This window comes from Camelina sativa, chromosome 9 (genome assembly GCF_000633955.1).
Source record: "Camelina sativa cultivar DH55 chromosome 9, Cs, whole genome shotgun sequence".
NCBI classification, from domain to species: domain Eukaryota; kingdom Viridiplantae; phylum Streptophyta; class Magnoliopsida; order Brassicales; family Brassicaceae; genus Camelina; species Camelina sativa.
The window spans coordinates 4,256,928-4,266,665 of NC_025693.1; the positions used below are offsets into that span (position 1 = coordinate 4,256,928).

Genomic DNA, 9,738 nt, shown 5'->3' on the forward strand with positions numbered 1-9,738 from the left:
GCTAAGCGTGTTAGTCAAAAGGTGGCGATGTGTTCTCTTTGTAAAGGGGACACGTCAAAAGGACGATGTGCGGATCAAGATGAATCCGCGTGTCCTTAAGCTCCTATCTAGACCTAGCTATTTAAACTCTCCTTAAGCCCTTGTTCCTCCTTAGACTTGTATGAAAATAAAACTTTTCCTCAAGAGAGATTCTTGAAACTTGTCTCACTCTTCTCTTTCTTCAATCCGGGATTGAACCTTGAGAAAACCCTAACAAGACGCGAACCGGGTTCGCCCTTGTTAGCGACCGTATCAAGAGGAGAGCCAAACCTCTTGTGTCGTCAATCGATCCATCCGTATTTCCCCTCATCACGTTTCCATCTGTCCTCTTTCATCTTTCTCGAGTCCCCTCGAATCATCTCAAGTCATTCTCGCTATCGTTTCCCTCGAAGACGTCCACCCGCTCGTCCCGCATCCGTACTGTCCGATTGAACCATTCATGGCTTCCGAAGTATCTCCCGAACGGCTCGTTTGAACTCTTTCAAACTCCGTTTCCATTGTTTGATTCTCCCCTAGATCCGAAGCCAAGAACCTCGGCCGTGAACAACTTCACCGATTGAAAGTTGGCCGAGAGCTCGAGCCGCGTCCGTACCGCGATCGTACTGTGACCGTGACCTTGGGTCACATCAGTCACGGTCAAACCACGTCCATTGATAGTGATCTGTATCTGCATCGACACCTTGTTCCATACTGCAGCGGCTTAGTCATTCCACCCATCATTGACCTCTTCGTCATCTCCCAAGCACTCGGAAGGATCAGTCTTGACTGACCGGTTCACTTCCTCCCTATTCTCTACTTCCATATTCACATTAAGGTTGGACTCAACACATTGGTCCACTTCTTCCTTACAACCATCATGCAACCCATCAAGACTCCAACTGTCTGGATCGATGGTCGCATGAGTATTCTCCGACCCTGTCGAGAGAAAACCATTACAATGACTCGGCTCCCCCTGCCCCGCACTCTGCCCCTCTGAACCAATGCCACCATTCCTGCTACCTGAAGACATCTGCAACACCACCACCACAACAACAAGGTTTCCTAGTTAATCTAAGGATCACTTACAACTAAACAAGCAAAAACTGGTTTCTAAGTGTTGTGTGCGACTCATTTACTCGATAAAACATTTGAAAAGCCCAAGTGGACACGAGTTTCGCAACCCGCTCTTATACCACGTCTTGTAACTCCCCGAACAGCAACTCCGTCACTCGGCCAGAAAAACCGCGGGACGCAGCCCGGGAGGGCGTCATGTAGGTCGACCTCCCGCAGTCTAGCCGAGGTTCCACCAACGAATTAGGATCCCTAGCCGGTCCGCCTGTCAGATCGCCCATCCGCTACGCACGACCTTATGGTTTTCAACCCTATGGAACGCGCGCGGCGTTGTGCTGGTCTGGACTATACCATACCATACCACTTGTCCGAATATATATAAAATAACACGATTTAATACATATATACTTACAAGGTTCACATTTAATGAAAACATTTAGAAATTAGTTGTATCCAATCGAATAAAACATCAAGTGCAAGAAACACGGATTTGCAACACAGCACGAAAACACCCTATCCGGTTTCCTAATCCAACTCTACCCACTTATTTTCCCTGCGTTAAAAACAATGGAGGAGAGGAGTGAGTAATCTAGGATTACTCAGTGAGTTGGGCATCTAACTACATGCTATCCTCTAACATGCTATCCTTTAACATGCTAACTCATCTCATCCATCTACCTCAAACAACCCCAACAAAGCACGCTAAGCGGAAGCGTAACAAGCAATCAATCAGTCAAGAAAGCAATCACACAATCAATCTAGACAACAATCAAGACACTTGACTCAACTAGGCCTCTCCATCTAACTTGGCCTTCACGCCACCACACCCGCAATCACTGCCAGGTGGAACTGCTAGCGGTGTATCACTCACTTGATCACCCTATAATTCTCATGCAATAGGACCCTCAAGCGGATCCCATCAACGGTTGAGTACTACCATGATCAACACACACTTTCCTAAGGAAACACTTCCTAGGAACCAAACACACATCCTAGGGCCCCTCGATTCTCTGTCCCATCCCATCACACTCCGCATTGAAACCACAAAGGTAACCAACCAGACTCACCAAAAACTTCCGCGTTGAAACTACACAGGTAACCAACCGGACTCACAAAGGTCTCTGCGTTGAAACCACACAGGTAACCAACCAGAGAACCAACATTTCCGCGTTGAAACCACACAGGTAACCAACCAGACTCACACACGCCGCATCGTCATGCGGTTCAGGCTAGTAGCTAGCTAGACACCAAAAAATTGTCCCGACATGAGATCCCTCTGGATTAGCTCACCGGACAATTTACCACTCAACACACGATGGGAACAGAGATCGAATTCTAGCTACAACCTGAGACCCTGACTCAGACTCTAGCCAGAACACGCACTCAACTCTATAACTACCACACTAGAATTAAGCACACAATCACACAAAGCAACCAAGAAACAAGCATACAAGCAAGTAAACAAGCAAGCAGTCAAACTCATAATCACCCAAAGCTCAAGATGCAAGGTAAATGCACATGCAACTTAAGATACTACACATGCATGCAACTCTATCATTCACCCACCCGAAAGTTTTAGGTTTAAATAAATTAATTCTTCCAATTAAAATTCTTTTTAACACTTTACCAATTTAACACATGCAACTTAAGATACTACACATGCATGCGGCTCTTTCCTCCCCGGAGATTCACACATGACTTCATCAAAAATAATTCACCATGTCCGATCTCACATCAAGACCATGGGAACATTTTTCTCAAGTTTAGGGGCCCTCATGCGGCTCTTTCCTCCCAGAAAATTCTCGCATGGACTCACCCCAAACAGCCCATACCGTAGACTCGTCTCACATCCAAACAAATGAGAAAGTAACTCAATTTTGGGGCTTTCATGCGGCTCTTTCCTCCCTGAATATTCTCACATGGCCGACCAAAATTTTTACACTCATGAATCAATCTCTCACCCAGTCTATGAGGGATTACCACCACAACCACTCAAGGAAAAATTAAAATAATATTAATTTTATATCATGCTTAACCCTTCTTTAATTTTCCAACTAGACATGCAAGGTATTTCACACTTGCTGCTAGTCTTAAAAATTATTTTCTCCAATTTTAAAAATTCTTAAACCCCAAAAGTTAAGCATACAAGGCATTTCACACTTGCAGCTAATTTTTAAAAATGCCATTCTTCCCTAAGAATGCATCAACCCCTTCAAATCTAGCATGCAAGGCGTTTCACACTTGCAACCAGTTTGAAAAATGCAATTCTAACCAAAGAATGCATAAACAAAACCCCCACAGCCCTCTTGACTACATGCAATCATCTAGATCTACATGCAACAAGAGAGATCAACCACACAACAAGGCCGATGCAAGAGCTAGAGAGCTAAAGCACCTCTTTATGCAAGATCTCCACTTGCTCTTAACAAAATCAACTACTCAACACATCTATAACCAAAGCCTCAACTTACCTTAGCTTGTAGATCTTGGCCGATTGAGCTTCACCACACCACTCTCCCACCACGCCGATCTGACAGCACTTCCCTAGATCTTGAGCTTCACCTTCCTCTAGATCTCTCTTTCTTCCTCCTCCTTGGTCGAAAATCAAGAGATTTTCTCTTCAAAAGCTTGAGAGAAAATTTTGGCAAAGTTTATTTGCCTAGAGAGAGTTTTGGTCGAAAATAAGAGAGTGAGGGTGTATATATAATCCTCTCTCTCGTTCTCTTGGCTGGACAGGTGGCAAAAATCAAGTGACAAATGTCCAAAATTCTGTATGTCACTGATGCACACTCTCACTCACTCGCGTGTGTATCTTACTCTCTGGCGGAGCACACTTAATCGCGCGACACGTGGCGTTTCTCTTGCATGCAAAGAGACCTTTCCACTTCCTCGTCCGTCCGCGTCTCTTCTTGCGTCTCAAGCTCCCGCGTTTGACCGAAAAACAAAACCAAACATAAGCAGATTGATTCCGCGTCACTCCCCGGTCCTCCCGACCGCGGCTCCGATCTTTCTCGTCCGTTCCCAGACTTCTCATCCGTAACTCCGACTCTTCTCGTCTGTAACCTTGATCTTTTGCGTCTATCTCCGGACCTCGCTTCCGTGATTCCGACCACTCCGGTCCTATGGTTATTTGACGTCTGTTTCTCCACGGTCATTTCCTCCTTGGACCATTTCTTGGACTTGATGACTTCTCTTGCAAGTCACTCATTTAATCTTTGAAGATTTCTTTTATCCATCTTCCAAGGGCACAGTACAAGAAAACCTGCGTTTAGCGACTACCAATTGTGACTCTTAATTCAGTCGTAAAAATAGCGACCACTTAGTGATTCATTTACGACTGTTTCCCGAGAAAATTTACAGAAGAAGCAAAATAGTCGCACTTTTACGACGGAAACATTATAGTCGCAACACAATCGCAATTTGAGACTGTTCAGTGACAGTAATTTATAAAAAATAAAGATTCACAAATTAGCATCGATTTTGCAACTTATACTCCGGTCACAAGTTTATTTATCGATAAATTGCTAACTCCTATTTTTTGTGACGAAGGTGCTACGACATGTGCGACTTATTTGCAACCACTTTTGCGACTGTTTAGCGTCTAACACCTGAATTAGATACTGGTTTGCGACTCCTTAGCAACTCTCGATTTGTTGAATTTGAAATTTCACATTAGAGAAATGTTAACATGTTTCTATACACATTTCCACTTTGAATTGATCAATATCAGTCATATAAACTTTGTCAAAGCTTTCCATTTTAGTATTTAGACACAAAAATTTCATAATATCTAAATCATTGTAAAGAGTATACATGTTATTTCATAAGAAGGTTTGTAATTTTATGAAAATTGCAAAACAAAGATATGAAAACAATATTTAAAGGTCATAAACTATTCCATATACTCTATAAGACAATCATGAGTCCATATTGTTGATTGATATCAATAGAATTGTGCAAAAATGATAGATTCCAAAAATTTGTATTGTGACTAAAGTCGGAGAGTCACAGTAGAGTAACAAGTTGCGACTAACTTGTTACTCAATTTGCGACTCTTGTTTTTTGCGACTACCTTGCTACTAAATTTGCGACGATGTCGCAACTACTTTTGCGACTGTTTAGCGTCTAACACCTGAACTAGATACTCTTTTGCGACTGTTTAGCGTCTAACACCTGAATTAGATACTGGTTTGCGACTCCTTAGCAACTCTCGATTTGTTGAATTTGAAATTTCACATTAGAGAAATGTTAACATGTTTCTATACACATTTCCACTTTGAATTGATCAATATCAGTCATATAAACTTTGTCAAAGCTTTCCATTTTAGTATTTAGACACAAAAATTTCATAATATCTAAATCATTGTAAAGAGTATACATGTTATTTCATAAGAAGGTTTGTAATTTTATGAAAATTGCAAAACAAAGATATGAAAACAATATTTAAAGGTCATAAACTATTCCATATACTCTATAAGACAATTATGAGTCCATATTGTTGATTGATATCAATAGAATTGTGCAAAAATGATAGATTCCAAAAATTTGTATTGTGACTATCTTGCTACTAATTTTGCGACGATGTCGCTACCCTTCTGTGACCATTGTGTTACTCTATTTGACCACTTTATTATTTTTTGCCAAGTTTTAGGCGCGTAATATTCCCCCCTTTTTTTAGTATGTGTCTCTTTTGCGACCACTTTGCGACTCCTCTTCGTTAATTACTAGGCAAAGAACACAACAAGCTCTCTTCTTTCTCTCTTTCTATTTTCACTAAGTGTCGAAAACCTTTCAACTCTCTCTTCTTTCTCCTCTCGAATCTCTCCTCTTGTCCTCTCAATCGATCAAATCTCTCCTCTTCTTCTCTAAAAATCTCTCCTCTTTCTCAACTCTCTCTAATGGCTGGTAGGGGTCACGGAGGCAAATCCGCGGGAGGTGTTAGGGGTCGCGGAGGCACATCCGCTGGAGGTGTTAGGGTTTACAATGGTGCGAGGGAACCCAGTTCTGCCGCAGTTAATCAGGCCTCCAATGGTGCGAGGGAACCCAGTTCTGCCGCGGTTAATCACGCCTCGAATGGTGCGACTTCACGCGGAGGTCGAAGTGGTGTCGGAACGTCGTCTCACTCCTCGAATCCATCAGGCTCTCAGTCCGTGACTAATTCATATAGAACTATGCCGTCCTAGTTTCCGCCGAGGACACAACAATCGCCTCCTGCTTCTCAACCACCGCGGGTTGCTTCTCCACCACTGCGGATTGGTTCTCCCCCACCGCGGGTTGGTTCTCAACCACCGCGGGTTGGTTCTCAACCACCGCGGGTTGGTTCTCAACCACCGCGGGTTGGTTCTCAAGTACCAGTTCTTGCTCCTCAACCACCGCCTCCTGTTCCTCCAATCATACAAGAACAACCAGACCTAAACATGGAAGAGGATTACGAAGAAGAAAACCCTAATCCCAATCCTGCCGAAGAAGAAAACCCTATTCCTAATCCGGCCGAACAAGACTACCAAGCTTTGTTAGATGTTCTGCTAGCTCTTCCAGGCCGACAACATCTCCCAGTCCTGTCTGTCGATCCCATCCCCGGCGTTGAGACTCTATGGTAATTTCTTTTTGCTCTTAGAGTTAGGTTGAGACTTTGTTTTTGTTTGATTAGGTTTAATGAAAGACTGCTTTGTTTGATTAAGTTAGAGGTTGTGTTTTATTGTTTGGTAGGTTGCGATTGACTGTTTGTTTTGAGATTGAGATTGTTTGTTTTGTTGATTAAGTTGAGATTGATTGTTTTGTTTGATTAAGTTAGAGGTTGTGTTTTATTGTTTGGTAGGTTGCGATTGATTGTTTTGTTTTGAGATTGTTTGTTTTGTTGATTAAGTTGAGATTGAGATTGAGATTGTTTGTTTTGTTTTGAGATTGAGATTGAGATTGTTCTCTTTGCTCTTAGTGGAAGGTTGAGATTGATTGTTTTGTTGATTAAGTTAGAGGTTGTGTTTGATTGTTTTGATAAGACTGATTGTGTTACTTTGTATTGGTTAAGACTGATTGTGTTTGTTTTGTGACAGGTTTAACAGACACAAAGGAAAAATTTCTCGGGTGATCTCTGGAATATTTAGAAGGAAATTTGATGGTCCTTACTATAGCTGGAAGGTTACTCCTAGACCCATTCAAGAGAGATATTTCAGGATATTTGCGGTAATGTCTTATAGCTTTCAAAGTTTTATTATCTCTAATAACTGACATAGTATCATCACTAACTTAACTCAATTGTAATATGTAGCGGAAGTTCTATTGGGATACTGGGATTACTGAGCTTGTTAGAGAGGGGTTCTTAAAGATAGCCAAGAAGCGAATGAAAGGCATTGTTAGTCAAGCTAAAAGCAGTGGTAAACAACCTGTTTGGATCACCAGTGCAGAACTGTGGGCTGAGATGTGTGATCATTGGAACGAACCTGATGTAATGGAGAGGAGCTCAAATGCCTCGCAGTGCAGAAACTCCGATCGTGGTGGTCTTGGAGTCCACAAACACCTTGCCGGTCAGAAATCATATGTGCAAGTTCATCAAGAAATGGTAATTTAACATTGCTTCCATGATATAACACCCTAAACACCTTGCTTCCATGATTATAACACTCTAAACACCTTGTTTCCATGATTTTAACATTTAACAATTTCTTTGTAGGAAGAAGAGTTGGGCCGTCCGGTATCATTTGCTGAAGTGTTCATGAAGACACATACTCGAGCTGACGGATCGTTTGTTGATCAAAAAGCTAAACAAGTAGCTGAGACTTATGAGAAAACATTAGAGGAGAGACTGTGTGAAGTGGACGATGATGGTCCAGAAAATTCAGTGAATTCTTCTGAACGTTCAACTCATCGTACTCTCAGCATTGATGAAAAGAATGATATCTTTCTTAAGGTAACTCCTTAGTTTCTTTATTTTGATGAGTGTGTATGATTATTCTTCATGATAACTTTCTAACCTTGATGTTTCTAACCTTGATGTTTTTCTTTGTTTTAGTGTACTCAAACAGATGAGAAGGGAAACCTTTTTGGTCTTGGATCTCTTGTTGAGACAGTAAGGAAAGGGAAAAGGAAGGAAAGCTATGCAGAATCTTCTCAACCATCACTTCTCGAGCTTCATGAAGAACTTCGCAAGAAGATAGCTCATCTAGATGCTGAGAATGCCCGACGTGAGAAGGAGCATCAAGAGCTTCTCATCTACGTGAAAGAGAAAGATCCAGCATATGATACTATTATTGCTTCCTTGCGACCAAGAGTACCAGCAACAACACCAGCAACCACACCTGAAGACAACATACCACCAGCCACCGTGTCAGGTACTCACCAGCCACCAAGTTAGACACAACACCAGCCACCACATCCCCTTTATCCACTTACTAAGTTCTAAACATTGTCTTTGCTAAAAAAACATGAATTTCTTGTTTGAGACTTTTTACTTGTTTTTGCTTTAGGATGATCTTTTTGCTTAATACAATGATTTTGCTAATCTTTATGTTTAATGAATGATTATGATATCTTTTGTGGTAATTTGGTTTTCAATTTGAATTTATTGTGATTCATTCCAAATTTGATAGATAAAACAGGTTTATTATATGCTAAAATGTCACCAAATTGCGACCAAAATTATTTCTATGAAATTATCAGACTATTGGCAAAATGGTTACTAATGAACGAGGACTATTTTGCGACGAAAGAAAGGAGTCTGAAAATGGTCACACAATTTAATCACTAACTTGCGACTGACTTGTAACTACCTTTACGACCGAAGCTTCCTAAAATAAAGAGTCTGTAAAGAGTCGCTTATTAGCGACTATATAAGAGCAGTCATAATTCCGTCGTAAAATTGCGACCATTTTAAGACACCTAAATTTTGCGACCATTTTTTAGCGACTATCTGAAGTAGTCGCATAGTAGCCGCAAAGTAGGTTTTTGCGACGGTTTAGCAACGATTGTTGGAGTCGCTAAACGCTTTTTTTCTTGTAGTGGCATCGCATGTCTTTGGCACGTCTTCTCCGTCCGATACGTACTTCTTGATACGGGTTATTGCAATTCTTCCTAAAGCTTTGGTTAAGATGTCAGCCTTTTGTTCATTTCCAGAAACATTTTCCACCTCCACTTGCCCATTCTCAACACAATTTCTTATAAAGTGATATCTTGTATGAATGTGCTTACTCCTACCATGGAAAACAGGGCTTTTGGTTAGAGCTATCGCCGACTGATAGCTCACACGGTAAACCTGTAACTTCTCAAGGCAAGTTTTGGAGCCATATCGCCTGCCGTGCTGCCTCTGTTCCAGCCATGAACTCTGCCTCGCAAGATGATAAAGCCACTATGTCCTGTTTTTGCGAGCACCAAGAGATCGGACTTTCACCAAGATAAAAGATATGTCTGGTCGTGCTTCTACCATCATCTGGATCGACATTATAACTACTGTCGCTGTAGCCTATCAACCTTGGCACCTTCGCAGTAGAGCGTTTAAACACTAATCCGAAAGAAGTCGTGCCCTGCAATGACCGCAAACACTGTTTTAATGCGGCACCATGAGAAACCTTTGGATTTTGCATGTATCTGCTCAATACTCCAACACAAAAACTCAAATATGGTCGAGTATGGAGCAGATATCGAAGACAGCCAATT

At 41.7% G+C, this 9,738-nt stretch overlaps 1 protein-coding gene across 1 annotated transcript; it reads left to right on the top strand.

Moving 5' to 3' along the window:
• LOC109126349 lies at nucleotides 5,988–8,446 on the top strand. The gene is made up of 6 exons (XM_019229859.1): nucleotides 5,988–6,165; nucleotides 6,273–6,425; nucleotides 6,556–6,685; nucleotides 7,143–7,272; nucleotides 7,358–7,648; nucleotides 7,760–8,446. The coding sequence occupies exons 1-6, from the start codon at nucleotides 5,988–5,990 to the stop codon at nucleotides 8,006–8,008; spliced, it is 1,131 nt and encodes a 376-aa protein (XP_019085404.1). The 3' UTR covers nucleotides 8,009–8,446.